Source organism: Hemiscyllium ocellatum, chromosome 15, assembly GCF_020745735.1.
Source record: "Hemiscyllium ocellatum isolate sHemOce1 chromosome 15, sHemOce1.pat.X.cur, whole genome shotgun sequence".
Classification (NCBI taxonomy): domain Eukaryota; kingdom Metazoa; phylum Chordata; class Chondrichthyes; order Orectolobiformes; family Hemiscylliidae; genus Hemiscyllium; species Hemiscyllium ocellatum.
In genome coordinates, this window is record NC_083415.1 from 66575309 (window position 1) to 66595361 (window position 20053).

The 20053-nt window shown below is 42.6% G+C and overlaps 1 protein-coding gene across 5 annotated transcripts in view; it reads right to left on the reverse strand.

The window, feature by feature from the left end:
- The window catches only part of tox2 (TOX high mobility group box family member 2), a 209774-nt gene that overhangs the window by 64764 nt on the left and 124957 nt on the right, over positions 1-20053 (reverse strand). For all 5 annotated transcript variants that reach the window (XM_060836195.1, XM_060836191.1, XM_060836193.1 and 2 more), the window contains exon 2: positions 12622-12687. In XM_060836195.1, the coding sequence (XP_060692178.1) occupies positions 12622-12687 (66 nt within the window). The remainder of the gene's footprint in view (positions 1-12621; positions 12688-20053) is intronic.

Consider the following 20053-nt stretch of genomic DNA (forward strand, 5'->3'; position numbering starts at 1 on the left):
GAGTGCGTTTTAATGTATTAAAATCTCTCATACAGTCTCCATTGTCAAACCACCCCAGGGTTAGTATCGCCTGCACCCCTGCAGGTTTCATTTGTGCATTCATGCACAGAGCTACTCAACCCTGACATCAATTCTTTGGAACATTGACTCCAGTTGTCTTCCTTTTGTTTTAATATTCATTGCCCCTTACTGCAACAACTTTAAATAAAATCTCTTAGCATTCCCCCAGACCCTCTTTCTTCTTTTTCTTTATTTCCAGCTCATTCTCCTGCTTCTATCTCTTCAATATTAGGAGCCCTGCTCCCCCTTTTGAGTCTGAGTATTTCTCTATCTCTCGCTCCATCATTTACATCCTCTCCATGGCTAGTTTTTGTTGGACTATTGTAAGAACATCTGAGTCAGTGTTGCCAGTCTCCTCAGTGGAAGTGGAGCTTTGAATCTGGGCATGTGATTCATTCGGAAATCATGAACTCTCAAATCGCATCGGGTTGAGTTCACTTCTCTGGTCCATGCACCATTTGTGATGTACCCTGTCGCGAGAGGTGGCCGAGAGCAATTTAATCTTTTCTCTAATCGTTGTTTGGGATCAGGGAAGCACTAAAGCTTGGCCCATGCTTTGTCCAGGGAAGGTGAAAATGGTTCATCTTCCCAAACAATTAAAGTTTGCATGTGCCATCAGGGACAAAGTTCTGGTTTTGGAAACTGACTGGACCAGTGTGAGACAGCACTCTGTGAGTGCTGGGTTGTTGCATCGATGGAGAGCTCAAGTTATTGGATTAATAACCCAGCAGCATGTAGTAATGATCTGGAAATCCTACTGTTGGATAAAATAAGGTTGAAAATGAAATAGTGTAGGGTAGGTAGGCTTCAGATTGGTTCCACAGATTGGCGCAACATTGAGGGCTGAAGGGCCTGTACTGCACTGCATTGTTCTATGTTCTATGTAAGTTCCCCTCCAAGCCACTTACCATGCTGACTTGGAAATATATTGCCATTCCTTCACTGTTGCTGGGTTAAAATCCTGGAATTCCCTCCCTCAGGGCATTGTGGGTCAACCACAGCACATGGACTGCAATGGTTCAAGAAGGCAGCTCCTCCCCACCAAGAGACAGGCAATGAAAACTGGGCCCAGCCAGAGATACCCTCATCTCATGACTGATTGAAGAAAAAAGAATATGAATTGGAATGTGCCAATTACTCACATGAAAGAGTTAATGACAATAATGAAACTTAAAACTGCAACCAAGCAAAAGGCAGGAAGTAAATCCTTTCACTTTATTCCCTGTCACATTGTCTAGAAGATATTTGAAGTCTTTCTCAGTAAAGTGGTTAACATTGCTGTCGGACAGAAACCATTGTTTCATCTAATCCTGGAGAAAACAACATTTCCTGAGATTGAATTTTTCTCATAATTCTTGGAAGGAAATAGAACATGCCCCTTGTGAGCACTTCCTGAAGAGTGTGTAGTGCCTCAGGTTCCGTTTTGCAGCTCTGGGGTCTTTGTCTCTGTGGAGGGGAGCAGTTGGTCTCCCTGGAACTGGGGTCTCAGTGAGTTACAATCTCTCAGAGTGATTTTTGAATGAACTGAAGGTGGATCCCTATCCCCAGCAGAAAGGTGGAGAATGGAGCTTCGATCTGTGCCCAGAGACGATGGGCTCTCTAAAACAGAAGTGAGGCTCATGTCAATTCTGAATATCCTGAGATGACATTTTGATTTCTGAGCCTCTGAAATATTTGCGAGGATGGACATTCCACAGGGTTTGTTGGATAATCAGAGCCACAGTAAAATTCAAACTTGGCACGTGAATGTCAAAGTCAAGGCTGTTCCTTATGCCTAAAACATTGACCCTCCTGCTCCTCAGATGCTGCCTGACCTGCTGTACTTCTCCAATGCCACACTTTTTGACTCTGACTCTCAAGCACCTGCAGTCCTGGCTTCCTGTTTGGAAATATATCGGACATTCCTTCACTGACACTGGGTCAAAATCCTGGAATTCCTTCCCTAGGGGCATTGTGGGTCTACCAAGAGCATACGGAAGGTAGGAGTTGCAGATGTCAGCACATCACCACCTTCTTGAGAGGCAACAAGGAATGGGCAATAAATACTGGCCCAGCCACAACACTCACATCTCCGTGAATGAATTTTAAAGAACTACAAGATTTGTTTCTTGTCTCAGTCCCTGAAGCTCTCCCGTTGTTCTGCTCCATGGCCAGGCAATTTTTTAAAAATGTCTCCTGACTTGAACAATAATAATTAAAGTCTTGTGATGTGTAGAAGATTAGATTGCTTCATGTTTGTTTTGAAAAAACATCATCTCAGCTGAATGAGAAATGGATATTGTCTTTTGAACTGACATTTGACATTTCAAAGACTGATTTGCTGAAAATATCAGAGTCCCTCTGGGTAGGAGCAGTGCTTTGTTTAACCCTGAAACCAGATCCGAGATGGAATGGAACTCCCAACTCAATATCCCATTTTCTGCTCACTCTGCTTGTGTTGTCACAATCTTGTCATCCCTGAAACATAGACTCAGATTTCTCCCCACAGATGCTGCCAGACCTGCCGAGTTTCTCCAGCAATTTCTGTTTCCATCCCTTATCTACTGTGTTAATCTCATCCTCAAATTATTCAGTGAGGTTCATCTGGCTTAATTCATCCTTTAGAAATCTGTGCTGATTCCAATCAGCTCCTATTTGTTCAAGTTTTCATTCACCATGTCCTAGAACAGTTACTGACTAAAAGTCTACCAATTGCTGGTTTATCTTTCCCATCTCCTTATACACGGGGACTGAGGAGGTCTGAATACAATGGTGTATAAGGAACCAACTGAACAGTGAAATACAACAAGTGGTACAGAACTGGTAACATCAATAGAGATAAAACCTCCTTTTATTTGGATTGATTGGGATGGATACAGGCCGTAAGCTTCCATGATTGACATTGTTGTCATAGCAACCCAGCTCCAACCTCAGATGCACTTCAATGGCTATGGGCATCTTGGGGAGAATGGGGTTAAAAGTTCACCTTAATTTGATCAGATGTCACTTCTGATACTATCAAGACAGATTCTTTCTCAAACTGTCATATCTGATTTTACGAGTCAGTCAATTCAGAGACCCAAGGTTCACAAAGACTTAATTGGGTTACTCGAGATGATATCATTGCCATTTAATCCTAGGATTGGTCGAGAAATAATCTTACAGTTCCTATTGTTTTGTGAGACAAACAGTGTTGTTCTCCATGTTAAGGTGACCATTCATCACAAGCATGTTCTGGTGGAATAGTGGCAGTGTCCCAACCTCTCAGCCAGGTGGTCTTGGCTCACTCCACAATACCTCTGAACAGGGTGGTTTGGAACATTCCACAATACCTCAGGGTGGTTTGGAAATATGCTTTTGGAAGGGCAACATTTTAATTAATTCCATTGTCTTACGAAGAGGGATTGAGCAGTTTAGGCCAATACTCTCTGGAGTTTAGAACAATAAGAGGAGATCAAATTGAGATAAAGGGGACGGTAAAGTCAAAGTAGGTGCAGAGAGGATGGTACCGCATGTGGGACAATCAGAACAAGAGGTCATTGCTTTAGGATAAGGGGCAGCAGATTTCAAGCTGAGATGGGGAGGAATTACTTCTTTCAAATGGGAGTGAATCTGTTTTAATTCATTACCCCAGAGTGTGGTGGATCCTGGGAGATTGAGAAAATTTAAGAGAAGATAGATCTTTAATTATAAATGGGTTAAAGGGTAATGGGAAGCAGGCTGGAATGTGGAGTTGAGACTGGGATGAGATCAGCCATGATCGTATCAAATGATGGAACAGGCTTGAGGGGCTGAATGGCCTAACCCTTCTCCCAGCTCAGCAAAAGCTGGTCTTCCCCGCATTAACTAAAGCTGGTGTTCACTCTGTATGTGTGAGGCTGGACTGTGATGTTCTCGGAATGGACACGTCAACACCACATCATTCCCGATCACATCCACAGATACATGATGGCGTATTGATGAAGGTGAGGATTGCACCAAGGATGGATCTAGGGCTGATCTACACGTGGGCACGGGAGCTGATACCACCAGCAGGAGGCAGCAGTTAGTCCCAAACCACACCTACCACACCATGGAGAGAGACTGTGCATGGATTTCAATCTAGGCATGAGGGCGGGAGCATCAAAAAGACAGCATATTCATAAGATGCAAGAGCAAAAGTAGGCCATTCAGCCCATTGACTCTGCTCTAGCATTCACTGAGATTGTATTCACTGAGATTCACTGAGGATCTGATAATCCTCACACCCACTCTCCTGCCTTTTCCCCATAACCCTCAATTTCTTTCCTGATTAAACATCTGTCCATCTCAGCCTTAAATATATTTAATGACCTAGCCTCGACAGCGCTCTGCAGTAAATACTTCGACAGATGCGCTCCCCTCTGAGAGATAGAAAATGTGCGGCGATTTATGAGCTTTTGTATGTAACTTATCATTAACCTGTTCAGATGCATTATGACAAAGATCTGGGGCGGGTGGAATTGAACCCAGACATTTGTCATAACAGAACACTATCATTGAGCACAAGATCCCTTTTGATTTCTCCTTTGATTGTAATTCGTAGTGTTAGCTAGTTTTGAAAATATTTGTAGTAAAGATTGAGGTTCTGGATGTAGGTTTGCTCGCTGAGCTGGAAGTTTCATCTTCAGATGTTTCGTCACCATACTAGGTAACATCTTCAGTGAGCCTCCGGATGAAGCACTAGTGGTATGGCCTGCTTTCCATTTATATGTTTGAACTTACTACGGTTGGTGATGTCATTTCCTATGGTGACATCATTTCCTATGGTGATGTTATTTCCAGTTCTTTTTCTCAAGGAATGGTACTTGGGATCCAAGTCAATGTGTTTGTTGATAGAGTTCCTGTTGAAATGCCAGCTTCTAGGAATTCTCGTGTGTGTCTCTGTTTGGCTTGTCCTGGGATGGATGTGTTGTCCCAGTCGAAGTGGTGTCTTTCCTCATCCGTATGTAAGGATACTTGTGAGAGAGGGTCATGTCATTTTGTGGTTAGTTGGTATTCATGTATCCTGGTGGCTAGTTTTCTGCCTGTTTGACCAATGTAGTGTTTGTTACAGTTCTTGCACGGTATTTTGATTATGACATTAGCTTTGCTTGTTGTCTGTATAGGGTCTTTCAAGTGCATTAGCTGCTGTTTTAGTATGTTGGTGGGTTTGTGGGTTACATGATGCCAAGGGGTCTGAGTAGTCTGGCAGTGAATTCCGAGATGTCTTTGATGTAGGGGAGAGTGGCGAGGGTTTCTGGATGTGTTTTGTCTGCTTGTTTGGGTTTGTTACTGAGAAATTGGCGGACTGTGTTCATTGGGTACCCATTCTTTTTTAACACACAGTATAGATGATTTTCCTCTGCTTTTCATAGTTCCTCTATGCTGCAGTGTGTGTCGGCTCATTGAAATAATGTTCTAATGTAGCTTTGTTTGTGGATGTTGGGATGATTGCTTCTGTAGTTCAGTACTTGGTCTGTACGTGTTGTTTTCCTGTAGATGCTGGTTTGAAGTTCCCCATTGGCTGTTTGCTCTACTGCGACATCTAGGAATAGCAGTTTGTTGTTGTTTTCCTCCTCTTTAGTGAATTTTTTGCCATAAGGGTGTTATTGATAGTCTTGAAGATTTCCTCAAATTTGTTTCCTTTAGTGATAACAAAGGTGTCATCCAAGTAGTGGACCCAAAGTTTGGATTGGATGGTTGGTAGAGCTGTTTGTTCGAGTCTCTGCATTGCTGCCTCTGCTATAGGCAGTGTACCTCCTCAACACAGCTCAGCTCACAAACCCTAAAACAAGCTACCTGCTGTTAGAGATGGTTCCATGACTGAGAACATTTGCCAAGTAATCTTAAATGCTCTAAGAGCTACATTAACAACCAATTAATATCTTTCGTCAAGCTCATTAACATGTTCAAAGTGATTTCTTTCAAACGTAAACACTCATTTTCTGAAAACAAAAGGAAAATGGCCAAGCCTTGCACTTATATAAAAATTTACCCTGGAGTTTGGGGAGTCCATAGATCCCCATTACTTTCGCCATAGTAACACCGCGGCCAATTAGAGCTGACCTGGCAACCACTCAGCATCCTTTTCTCTGGTATTATAACTTATAATGATGGTCTGAAATTTGGCACTCTTGTATTTGTCCTGATGAATGTAAGACAATTATTTTCGACAAGATGTCCCTCTTTTCAGTGAGCTTCAGTACATTTCTTAAAAAGGGATTCAAAGGGGGAAAGGTTTGCAGCGGGAGGGAACCAGGAAAGGAGGAGGACTCATTGGTGAGTTCCTTCAAAGGGCCAGCACTGACATAATGGACCAAATGGCCTCCATCATCTATAATATTAATGGGTGCAGGCGATGACAGTGTCTTGGAGCTGGGCGGGAGAGCAGGGTGGGCCTCATGAAACAGAAAGTCGAAAAGAATGAAGAGGAAAGGGGATCCCTCAGTCTCTGCTGGATGTTTTACACCAGGAGGTTGTTGTTGCAAGAAAAGACATTTGGAATTGTTCTTACTTCCCAGCAAAAAGGTCGATCCTTTCAGTTGAATTGCTTAAAGGAGAGAGAAAAGACCGCAGCAAGGTCATAGAAATAATTAATAAGTCTCAGTGGGTTGCAGTTTACTGAGATTTAATCACCCATTTTCCACAAGGTGGAGTTGAAGGTACATTAATGTCCCTTTCTGTCCCAGGAGAGAACAGGGAGTGGACCAAGAGGGGGACTCTGTAGCACACTCTGGGTCTGCTTTATCCAAAGGAATTGCTTTGATTTTTTTCAGCAGGTAAGCAGGGTAACTGTTCCTATTTATTAACAATATCGATCTGATCATTTCTCACATTTTCCTGCCAATTTTTAAACCTGTGGACTGCCTGTCTCTTTCAAAGTTGAGTGAAGTTTGAAAGGTTGGATTGTGAGTCCAGGTGGTATTTGGAGAGTGGGTGCCCAGGTCAGGCATAGAAACAAAGGGTCAGCTCCAGGGGGAGGAAGGGCAAGGGTCTGTTTGATCCTCCGATGTTGTATTCTGTTTCCGCCAGATTCAAAGCAAGACAAGCCAAGACCCCCAGCATGCCCTCTTCATTGTCTGACAAGTGCTGGTGAGGTTACCTCCAATCAGGGCTGCCTGCCCAATCATCAACTCGTTTCAGTATTCTTCTTATCCTGTTTCCCCCATTCTACACCCTTGTGTTGAAAGCACTATACAAATGCAGTTTGTACATTTGCCAAAACAGGACCCTAGCGACACCAACTCCAGACTACACAAGCTCCTGGTCTGGCGGGGTGTGGGTGGGGCTCTGGGGTTTGTGGCGGGGGTAGTGTGGGGTGATGGCGGTGGTTGGGGGGTGGTTGGGGGGAGTGGGGGAATGCAGTCTCATTGGCCCAGAAGCTCTGGCAGCCTAGTGGTGAGTGCCAGGACTGCAGGCAGGCTCAGGAGACCATGGCCCCATGGATTCAGATCCATCGGGCTCTTTGGCTTGTTTCAGCATGTTGGGGAGGGAGGAAAGGGGCAGGGGCAAGTATGTAGGCTGCTGGATGGAAGGAAGGGTTACCCTTCTGGGTAAGAGCCATCCTTCAGTGATAGTACCCCAATTCATCTCATTGTTTGACAGTTTGAAATTAGTGGGCATGGATTTACGAAGCAAGGAAGATGTGGAATAAACACTTTCACGCAATGAGTGGTTAGGAAATATACACTGTGTGAAATATGGTGGAAGCAGTGAAAAAAGCATTGGATGGCTATTTGGATAGAAACAGTGAGCAGGAGCATGGGGAAAAGGCAGGAAATTGGTACAAGGTAACGATGCTGGTTTGAAGTACAGGCACAATAGGACAATAGATTTCCGCCAGTGCCACAAGATGACTGCGATTCTGAGATTCTGAAATGGACGGACTATTGTTTAATCTTCAACACGAACAACAATCTTTATGAATTTGCTCGTATTATTATTAAATTGACAACATGTCATAGAGTCATGGAGATGTACAGCACAGGAATAGACCTTCAATCCAACCCGTCCATGCTGACCAGATATCCCAACCCAATCTAGTCCCACCTGCCAGCACATTGCCCATGTCCCTCCAAACTCTTCCTATTCATTCCCTATCCAGATCCTTTTAAATGCTGTAATTGTACCAGCTTCCACCACTTCCTCTGGCAGCTCATTCCATACACGCACCACCCTCTGAGTGAAAACGTTGCCCCTCAGGTCCCTTTTATATCTTTCCCCTCTCACCCTAAACCTATGCCCTCTAGTTCTGGACTCCCTCACCCCAGGAAAAAGACCTTGGCTATTTATCTTGCTTACGTACAACAGTGTACATTTGTTTGGGATTTTTTTTATTTTTGGAAAATGGGAGAAGTGTTATATCTCATAGTCAACATAACCAGTATATAGTTAAGAGACATGTTCATGATAACATTACTGTATCTTAGCATGTGAACTGAGCATGTTAAAGGTCACATTCTCCACCTTACCTTAGATCACTTGAAGCACGGAAAGTTGAGATTTTTTCAACAGCTGAGAAATTAGTTGAGAAGCCAACAAAAACTCAGACTAAAGCTTCAAGAAATTTGCACACATTTCCAGCTAATGTCAAAACAATTCACAAATTACAAACCAGTTAAGGTGACGTTGCTATGTTTGGAATCTATTCTTAAGGGAGTTTTAATCTTTTTTTGTTCATTAATGGGACATGGGTGTTGCTGGCTGGGGCCCAGTATTTATTGCCCATCCCTAGTTGCCCCCTTGAGAAGCTGGTGGTGAGATGCCTTCTTGAGCCACTGCAGTCCACTACTAAACCATTATGTAACCAGTCAAAAATCAATACAGCTTTCCAAGGGGAGAATTATGTTCACTAAATTTATTAACCTTTTGTTAAGGACGTAATAAGATGGTTAGATAAGGGGAAACCAGACAATGTAGTTCACTTAGAAATCTCAAAAGTTAATGGGTAAGGTGCCACAAAAGATTAATTCACAAGATATAGTTTCATGGACAAAAACAGAAATTGCTGGAAAAGCTCAGCAGGTCTGACAGCATTTGTGGAGAGAAATTAGAATTAATGTTCTGGGTCAACTGTGAGCTGAAACTTAACTCTGATTTCTCTTCACAAATGCTGCCAGACCTGCTGAGCTTTTCCAGCAATTTCTGTTTTAGTTTCTGATTTACAGCGTCCTCAGTGCTTTCGGTTTTTATTAAAGGTTCATGGAGTTGGTGGTGGGGTGATATATGAGCAAGACTAAGAGGATTGGCTAATGGGCAGGAATCAAAGAGCATAATAAATGGACAGTTTCAGTTTTATAGGATGTGACTAGTTGAGTGCCTCAGGGAGCAGAGTTGCAGTCTGAGAAACTGTTCAACAATAATAATGACACAGATGAAGCAGACATGAGTAAAGCACCAGGTTTACTGGAAGACAAAGCCGTTAAGTACACACCTGTAAGGAGGCTGCAAAAAGAGATATCAGCAACTTAAATGAATGTGCAAAGTGAGTCGCCAGTAGAGAATAGTATGGGGAAATATGGCTCGATTCACTTAGGCAGTAAAAATAGAAAGGTAGACGTAGACTATTTTTCAAAGCTATGAATCTTCTAAATATTGCTGTTCATATACAGGTATATATAAGCAATACTGCAAATTTGCAAGCAGTTACAGAAATAATAAGGAAAACAAATATCAGGTTTCTAAAGGATTTGAGTACAGATCATTCTGCTATAATGCGTGTTTCGTTAACATGAATTCGCTGTAACACGATTGACGAATTGGGGACACCATTTCTAAAGTGCAAACTTTTAAAATGTGCGCTGGCTGTAAGGCAATTACTTTGTGCTGTTTCTAACGTGTGATTTTTCTATATCACGTGGTTGCACAAGAACACAACTATCACATTATAGAAGAACAGACTGTATGAGAATAAGGAGGTCTTCCGACAATTATACAGTGTTATGAGCAGTCCTTGGCTTTCTAATCTTCAAGCTTGGCAGAGTGGGCAGTTAACACTGTGATCAATCAATTGCACCCCCATGATTGGCACCAAATTCACAAACCTAAGGCAAGAGAGCCAGCCAGGCACCCACTGTTACATGCTCCCCCGTCCCTTGTCAAAATCACAGCTGACAACAGCATGGGGTATGCAGCCTGTCATCACAGTCAGATTCTAGCAGATGAATTCTCCAGGGCACTGCCAGTGACAGGATGTGACTGAAGTATTTGGGTATCCCTGTTTAATCCATGGGACTTCTGCCATTGTGGAAACTGTCATTCTCCCTCATTGGAGATAGAGGGAGAGAGGGACTCAGAACAGAAATCACTGTGTGGATGGGAACAGGTTCAATCCACATGAGGGACTGAATAAACTATCATCTCGACCCAAACTTGCAAAAATGCCATGTTTTTAAAGCCAAAGTCATAGAGTCATAGAGATGTACAGTATGGAAACAGACCCTTTGGTCCAATCTGTCCATGCCGACCAAATATCCCAACCCAATCTAGTCCCACCTGCCAGCACCTGGCCCATATCCCTCCAAACCCTTCCTATTCATATACCTATCCAGATGCCTTTTAAATGTTGCAATTGTACCAGCCTCCACCACTTCCTCTGGCAGCTCATTCCATACACATACCACCCTTTGTGTGAAAAAGTTGCCCCTTAGGTCTCTTTTATATATTTCCCCTCTCACCCTAAACCTATGCCCTCTAGTTCTGGACTCCCTGACCCCAGGGAAAAGACTTTGTCTATTTATCCTATTCATACCCCTCATGATTTTATAAACCTCTATAAGGTCACCCCTCAGCCTCTAACGCTCCAGGGAAAACAGCAACTACCTGTTCAGCCTCTCCCTGTAGCTCAAATCCTCCAACCCTGGCAACATCCTTGTAAATCTTTTCTGAACCCTTTCAAGTTTCACAACATCTTTCTGATAGGAAAGAGACCAGAATTGCAATATTTTATAAGTGGCCTAACCAGTGTCCTGTACAGCTGCAACATGACCTCCCAACTCCTGGACTCAATACTCTGACCAATAAAGGAAAGCATACCAAATGCCTGCTTCACTATCCTATCTACCTGCGACTCCACTTTCAAGGAGCTATGAACCTGCACTCCAAGGTCTCTCTGTTCAGTAACACTCCCCAGGACCTTACCATTAAGTGTATAAGTCCTGCTAAGATTCATTTTCCCAAAATGCAGCACCTCGCATTTATCTAAATTAAACTTCATCTGCCACTTCTCAGCCCATTGGCCCATCTGATCAAGATCCCATTGTTATCTTACGTAACCCTCTTCGCTGTCCACTACACCTCCAATTTTGGTGTCATCTGCAAACTTACCAACTATATCTCCTATGTTCATATCCAAATAATTTATGTAATTGATGAAAAGTAGTGGACCTAGAACTGATCCTTGTGGCACTCCACTGGTCACAGGCCTCCAGTCTGAAAAACAACCCTCCACCACCACCCTCTATCTTCTACCTTTGAGCCAGTTCTGTATCCAAGTGGCTTTAGTTCTCCCTGTATTCCATGAGATCTAACCTTACAACTCTTCCAAATCTAAGATCTAAGTCTTAGAACTGAATCTTAAATCTAAGCTCTGAGATCTAAGTCTTCCAAATGAACTTTCTTAAGTGCAGAGGAGTACAGACAGCTCCCCGAAGGCAGTGTGTAAACACAGAGAAGACGACCCAGAAATTCACATGGATTTTAAATTACTGATGTTGTTAGTTGTTTGCACTAATCCCTAGAGGTGCACACTCCCCACCACTGACCCCATCGCCTCTCCCCTAACACCCCTGACACTGCCCCTCCAGCCATCAGTCACGCACCTCCCTTCCCTGGACATTGGAAACCAAGCCGACTGATTGGAAATCTTGTACTTTGGAGACAAGCGAGCTTTATTGGATTGCCAGTTTATTTATAACCACAAGCCAAAACCGTTTGGCGAGAAAAAGATGCCAGTTTCTTTAGTGCCTGATCTGTGGTTTTCTTCACCATGTTTATGGTTCCTGCAATGTATCTTTAACTCCTGGAGACTCCAGGGCAGTTCTGGAGAGTTAGCACCCTGACTAAGGAGAGAAAACCTGCAAACCTTGGTTCTGGAGGCTGGATTGATGAGCAAGTGCTGGAGACGGTTCAACCGGGATACTGATGGAGATTGGTCCTTTTGTTTCGCACAGATCAGGTCCTGTACCTGTATGGCCCTCACACAGCCCCTTTCAGAGTGGGTTAGCTGGGCCGATTCGTGACTGGGTATGGACAGTAATTGTGGAACGGGGTAACAGAGGGTCACTCATGTGTGCAGCAACTTGCTGCACATTATCAAAGTGCTTTGAAGTTGCCTTTCTCTAAGGATGCAAAGCCCCTGATCTTTAGGAACCTGTGGATTAATCTAAAAACAAGGTGCAAGAGTCGCAGCAGCTGTACTTGCTCCCAGTTGGACTGAATGTGGTGTGTCCCACTGTGAAACCGATCCACACTCCAACCAGACAGGAAACAGGAACTCCTCAGAAATTACACAATGTGGATTCTCCACGAGAGAAAGAAAGAAGGCATGGGAAGGATGGGAATGATAAGCTTCTGTTCACTCACCTGATTGGCAGGAAGGTAATCCTGGTTTGCATCAGTCAGACTCATGTACATATTGTCCCCATCAAACTGAAATTAGAATAGAAACAAAAAGGTTTCAGCATTTGAGGAACCACAAACACATCATGTTTCAGAAAATGAACATCATTAAAATTTTCCTGTTCCATTGAGTGACTGAGAACCACAAACAGCAGTTCACATGCAACTAACCCAGTGAATCATTATTCTCTCTGTAATATTCTCACTAAACACTTAAGACAGATTACCTAATGTTAAATAACTGTGAATCAATAATTGGTGTTCATTAAACAGCCATGTAATTACAAGCTTACAGAGCAACAATGAACAACTTCCCTGCAAGCAATTATCCACAGCAAGTGGGTACGGTTGAGTCACAATTTGCAAGGATTCCCATTGCAAGTTTCTAAATCATGACAGGGGAATGAAGAAACACCTCTCACACAACTGAGAGGAACAAATGACAGGTATCATCAGGAGGAAGAGTGCGATCATAATATCACAGCAATTCCAACCAGGTGTCACACACACAGTCTCTCTCTCTCTCTCTCATACACACACACACACACATAAACACACACGCTCTCTCACACACACACACATACACAAACACTCTCTCTCTCACACACACATACATTAAAAACACACGCATACACAAACACTCTCTCTCATACACACATACATAAACACTCTCTCTCACACACACACAGACACACACACACAATGGAGCAGAAACTTTGGATCGACCTGTGCATGCTGGAAATAGGAAATCAAAACAGAAATTGCTGAAGATAGCCAGAACAATTCTGACTGGCTCACCATTTCCAGAATGTTTCATTTTTAACGTCACTACCTTGAAAGCAGCTTGACAAGGAAGCCTGGTACTGTTTCTAGACTTTGACAGCTGTTTGGTTTCTGTTGTATTAGTGGACAGTAACTAGAGATAGTCCCTCTGATAAAGCAGCCATGTTCTGTATAGTTTGTGGTTTGCCAAACATGCTGATTGTGTGGTGCCTGAGCTTGAACGATAATGAGAGATTTTACCTCCGTGTTGGAATTCCCTTCGTACACTTCTCATTCTCGCCACACACTAACTCCCTCTTTGAGAAGATTTGATAAAATCTAAGCTCTTTAACCACACTTTTGGTCACTCTCCTAATTTTTAAAAATTCATTGACAGGATAAGGGTGCCACTGGCTATGCCAACATTTATTAGGCAAAATGGAGGATGAAGGGAATTTTGCCCAAAACATTGACTTTCCTGCTCCTCGGATGCTGCCTGACCTGCTGCGCTTTTCCAGCACCACTCTGATCTAATCACTGATGCCAACATTTATTGCCCATCTAGAGGGTGGTTAAGAGAGAACCACATTGCTGTGAGTCTGGAGTCACATGTAGGCCCCACCAGGTGAGAATGGCAGATTTCCTTCCCTAAAGGACATTAGTGAACCAGATGGGTTTTTCCTGACAATTGATAATGGATTCATGGTCATTGTTAAGACTCTTCATTCCTGAATTATTTTAATTGAATTTAAATTCCACCATCTACCATGGTAGGCTTTGAATCCATATTCCCAGAACATTCCTTCCATGTCTGGTTTAACAGTTCAGTGATTATACCACTACACCATCTCCTCCCCAGTACGCTTTTATCTGTGACATTATATCATTGTTTGATTCATGATGTTTTATGAAACGCTTTGGGATGTTTCCTTGTAATAAAACTGCAATATTAATAAAAATTGTTATTGGTTTTAAGGATTAAACATCAGTCCTATCTAAACAGTAACTTATTCACATAGATGTGACTCACAAAAAGTGAGAAGGTTTAATTCCTGGAAATTGGAAACTCAGTGGGATGCAGGTCAGCGATTGACTTGTGAAGAGTTTCTAAGATGTCATTATTATAAGATTGTATTTTGAGTTTGTGAACAATGGTAAGGGTGAACAATGCCAGGGAGGCAAACAGATTTGTCCACCCCCCTCAGATACCTCTCTCTCCCCCTCTCTCCCACCCCCGGCTCTATGACAGTACATTTTGGGATACACTCAGACATTAAGGGGGAGCAGGAATCTGCCTCATGAGACTTCATCAATCAGTCACCTTTTACTAGAATGGCAGTCCAAACAGAATCTATTGACCTGCCAGGCTTGCCCTGCCCATTTTACTCTTGCTGTGCTGCTGATCATTCATAGAGAAATGCTCTGTGAGAAACTTGCAACTTGCATGTGAAACTCATCGCAGAATGATGGTGGCAGCAGATCCAACACTACCTTCCAAAGTACTAAGTACTTCAAGAGAAAGAATTCCCAGGGTAATTGAGAGAGAACAGTGGGAGTGGGATAATTGGATGCCTCTTTCTAAGGTGCAGAGGGACCTGGATGCCCTAGTGCATGCATCACAGAAGGTTAGTGTTTGGATGCAATCAGCAGACTACTGGAATACTACCCTTTAATAACAGAGGAATTGAACATAAATGTGAGAATGTTACACTTCAGATATACAGGATATACGTGAGACCATATCTCCAATACTGTGTGCTGTACGGTTTCTAAGTGCTGGCACAGACACAAAGGGCTGAATGGTCACATGCCATGCTGTAAGGTTTTTTGATGGAATATAGAATTCCGTTGAGGTTCCTGCAACCTTGCAGAGTTGGCCCACAACCAGATGAGCAAGCAAACACCCACGGAGTTGTGGGTTGGGTGAGTGGTAAACACTGACGGGTGCAGTACAATGTGGGAACATGTGGTGTGTTCACTTTGTCTGGAAGAATAAGAAAGTATTACTTAATCAGAGAAAGATTGTGAAATTCTGAGATGCAGAGGGACCTGGATGCCCTAGTGCATGCATCACAGAAGGTTAGTGTTTGGATGCAATCAGCAGACTACTGGAATACTACCCTTTAATAACAGAGGAATTGAACATCAATATGAGAGTGTTACACTTCAGATATACAGGATATATGTGAGACCATATCTCCAATACTGTGTGCTGTACAGTTTCCCTGTTTAAGGACAGGTGTAGATGTGTTGGAGCTGGTTCGGAGAAGGTTTACGGGATTGGTCCCTGGAGGCTGTCTGATGAGGAAAGGTTGGACAGACTGGGTTTGTTTCCCCTGGAGTTTCGAAACATCTGAACCGTGGAAACATCTGGAAATATCCTGATATTCTCACATCCTTCCTAAAGAGTGGAGACCCAATCAGACAAAGTATTTCAATTGTGGTATCACCAGGGATTTCTGGATTCAAGCATTACCAAGTCAGTGATGAACATTATTTAAGAATATACACTGTGTTCATTCAAAGTATCTCCAGGCTGTTTTTTGTCATTTAAAAGTTGGTAAAATGTTCTTGTTGTCACATATTTCGGAACATGGCCTTCCCAGTCCACAGAAACCAGTAATCCAATTAAATGTTGATGTGGAGGTGCCGGTGTTGGACTGGGGTGGACAAGGTCAGAAGTCACACAATACCAGGTTTATTTAAAATCACAAGCTTTTAATATCTCTCCAAATTGTTCGAATTCATGATCTTATCCAAATGTCTTTAAAAATAGCACCTGTACCTACATTCACCAGTTCCTCTGGAAAGATAAACCACCCTCTGTGTAAAATGCTTGCCCCTCAAGCCTTTTTTAAATCTCTCCCTTCTCACCTTAAAAAATGTGACCCCTGGTCTTGAAATATCCCACCGTACGGAAAAGACCCCTGCCATTCACCCTATCAAAACCTCTACCTGTTCCCACAGTGCGCAGAAGTGAGAATTTTAAGGATTTGGACATGTCAGTAATGAAGGGCTGGCATTGCATATGTGACCAGAGGGAGGTGATGTGTGACTAGGAAAGGAATGTGGGTTGTGGCTGTTTCCACGTGGCTGGTATACTGGGAGGCCGGAAACATGATGGGATTGCGAGATGCTGCCACAGATTCCACACTGACCAGTCCCATTGCCTGGAGATAAGTGTGAGGGGACCAGCTAAGTTAGACTGGGCTCTGTGTGAATTCCCCATGGTCTGAACTGCATGCTGGTTTCACAGTCAATGTACTTGGTGAGATTTACACCATTGCAATATGCTCTAGAAAGCAAACAATATCCCTAGCACCGACTGCTTCCAATGCATTTTGTCGTATTTAATCAGAAATTAGTAGAACCTGTCCTCCTAGGTACTAGAAACTTTCAAGTAGTGAGCCACAGGTACAATGACTGCATTCTCTATAAAACTTTATTTTCACACAAAGTTTGAAGTTTTTTTCAATTCTTTGTTCGATTGTGTGGAGTGGGGCTGATGAGTCATGCAGCTAGGTTTGTGGTTATACTCCACTGTGTTTTTTTGCAAATATGTAGCAGCACCAATGAAGCATGAAAGCTTCTCTCATATTCATATTGGTTTCTACATGACTCAAGGTAACAAAGCCCTCAAAGAGAGAGAGATTTTCACTTTTATGTCACCCCTCAGCTTTTTCCCCACTTTGTCTGAAGACAGTTACCCTTCGGCCCATCATGCTGGTGATAGCTCTCTGAAAAAGCTCTCCAGTCAGACATGGAGCCCTGCTCTTGCCTCAGAAACCTTCAAACCCCACGGCAATCAGCGGCTCCAAGGCACCGATATTTGGGCATCACGTTAGGCAGAGAGAGCTACTGAAAGTGATTCTGCAAAACTCTCAGCCCAACTCCAACCTCTGCTGACAGATCTTTACTTTGCCATAGTGACACACAGCTGGAAATATTCAGTCCAGTCACAAGCTGAGGCAATTGGAGTTTGGAACAACACGATGCAGAATGGTATTGCCGAACGCTGAAATTAATCAAGTGTTTCTTTTGAGAGTCTCACCATTAATCAGCACTAAAGCCCGAGAAAGGTGCAAAATGCTGCTCTGCAAAGTTACATCTCCCTGAATATTGCAGAATAATGGGCTTGCTATTTATTTCAGCCACTATGTTGTATGTGTTGAAGTGAGTGTTTATCTGTAAGGATTCCAAGTGTTGTGGGTATAAGAGAGGTGTGTAATCTGCGGAAGAGACAAGTTGGTTTTCTGTAATGTCTGCTTCATAACCTTACAATGTGTTTTACTGTTTCAAATAAACTAATGCACAGACTTAATCAATCCCTAATGAGCAATTGGTTATGAGCCAGTTATCACTAACCTGATAAATAAAGGGTCGGTAATGTATCATACAAACTGTCAATGCATTTGCATTTATGTAGTACCTTTTGCATCCTTAGGACAATATAAAATGCATCAAAACTAATGGATTACTTTAGAAGTGTAATCACTGCTGTCTTTCAGGAAATAATTAAGAGATGTTTCTAAAAGGTAATTGTGTTCCTGAAACAGGAGTTTGATTGCAGGAAAGCCAATTGCCTCCAATATCATTTCGTGTTTAACATTGCTGTTGCCTGTTTTGGATTCAGGTCTGTGGTCTGTGATTAAGTTTATGATGACAAGGTAAATGGCTGGAAGAGTAATTTTCTCACATTTAAATTATAAGTTATTAAATAAAATAGCATCGCGCACAGCGTGAATTGCTATGTGATAATTGGTTGTGGCGAACCACAGCTGAAAAAATATCCTAAAACACCAAGAGCGACAGGCTGGTGAAACAGTCTGTTCCTGGAAAATACGTTAGAAGATGGAAAAATCTGACTTTCTACCAAGAAACCAAGAGTGATAATTATGTTTTTGCTTCTTTATTCATGACAGAGGCACCCAATGTATGAAGAAAGTATGAATGTTTTTAATCAGCTTCCTTCCTCTCCTGAGTGGGTTGTGGTTGTTGGGTGTAGTTCCCATGGTCTGAGGCCATTCTGCAGTGTCTTGTTAGAGGAAATAATTACTGCTGAGTGCATCGCTAGACAGGTTTCCAGCAACAGGCTATCCAACCAGGGGGCTGGAATGGGATTGTCTTCAGTTATTTGTGCCTGTTTCTCTGAAACTACAGCAATATCAACCAGCCCTGTCAATCCCAGCCAAAATCTCCTGATAGATTACAATAAATCCATGCAGTTTAGGTGTTTGTGTGGGGAGGGGAGAAATTCCAGAAACTGGAAAATTCCCGATTATAAGCTGAAATTCCAACTGTTTGTTCGCTCCCTTGACAATGGCTGCTCACGTCCACATTACTATCAATCTGATTAACAAATACTGGAACATAACAATGTATGGAAGAATGAGTATTACAGAATTGAATTTATTGTAGGTCTTCAGAGATCAATGTGAGCAAGGAGAAATTTGTGCAAATCATTGGGAAACCAGTGTGAGGAATTGGAAATCAGCAAGTAACTGAGAACCTGTGAGAACAATTTCAAAACGCAGTGTGTATAATTGACAGCCAGTTTGAAAACTTAAAAAAGTGAATAATAGGAAATCAGTGTGAACAAGTGGAAATAATGCAAAAATAAAGAACTGAAATTAGTGTGTTCAAATAGAGATTGCTGACCCCACATACTTTCTTCCTTCAATTGGAGATTGCCGCTTAAAGCCATTCTTGATTCACATTAGGAACTATGTTCACAAAAATGTACAATTTATGACACGTTTTCCCTGACTGTAACCCAAACCTTTTCTGAAGGGTCACATTCATAGAAACAGAAAGTTCTGAGTCTTTGTGAGAATCATTATTTCTGAAATGCTTTAAATAGTACCAATAAAATACCACAAGAATGTTTCAGTCTGTGTTATGATCTCTGCACTGATATCTGCACCTTTACAGCGAGTTCCCTGGAAGCAGAGTTCCTTGAGCCCAGGTGTAATCAGGGGCAGGTCAACAGACTGGGGTCAAGGTACAAACAGGAGATCTATCAGGCCGTAATAACAGGTGTAACTCACTTCCACCTGAATTTCCTTCATCTATAAATCACACCACACCAGGTTATAGTCCAACAGGTTTATTTCAAATCACAAGCTTTCGGAGCACTGCTTCACCTGACAAAAGGGTAGTGCATCGAAGGCTTGTGATTTCAAATAAACCTGGTGTCATGTGGCTTCTGACTTTGTCAACCCCAGTTCAACACCAGCACCTCCACATCATCCTTAATCCATGACATTGAGTATCTGCTTTATATCTCTGCAGGAGTCCCTCAGGGTAGTGTCCTAGGCCCAACCATCTCCGGCTGCTTCATCAATGACCTTCCTCCACCGTAAGGTCAGAAGTGAGAATGTTTGACAATGATTACACAATGTTCAGCACCATTTGTGACTCCTCAGTTACTGAAGCAGTCCATGTTCTAATGTAACAAGGTCTGAACAATACCCAGGCTGACAAGTGATAAGTAACATTCATGCCACACAAATGCCAGGCTATTGTCTTCACGAATAAGAAACAAGCTAACCACCGCCCATTGACAATAGATGGCATTACTATCACTGAAATCCCCCACTATCAACATCCTGGGGTTTAGTATTGATAGTGAGAA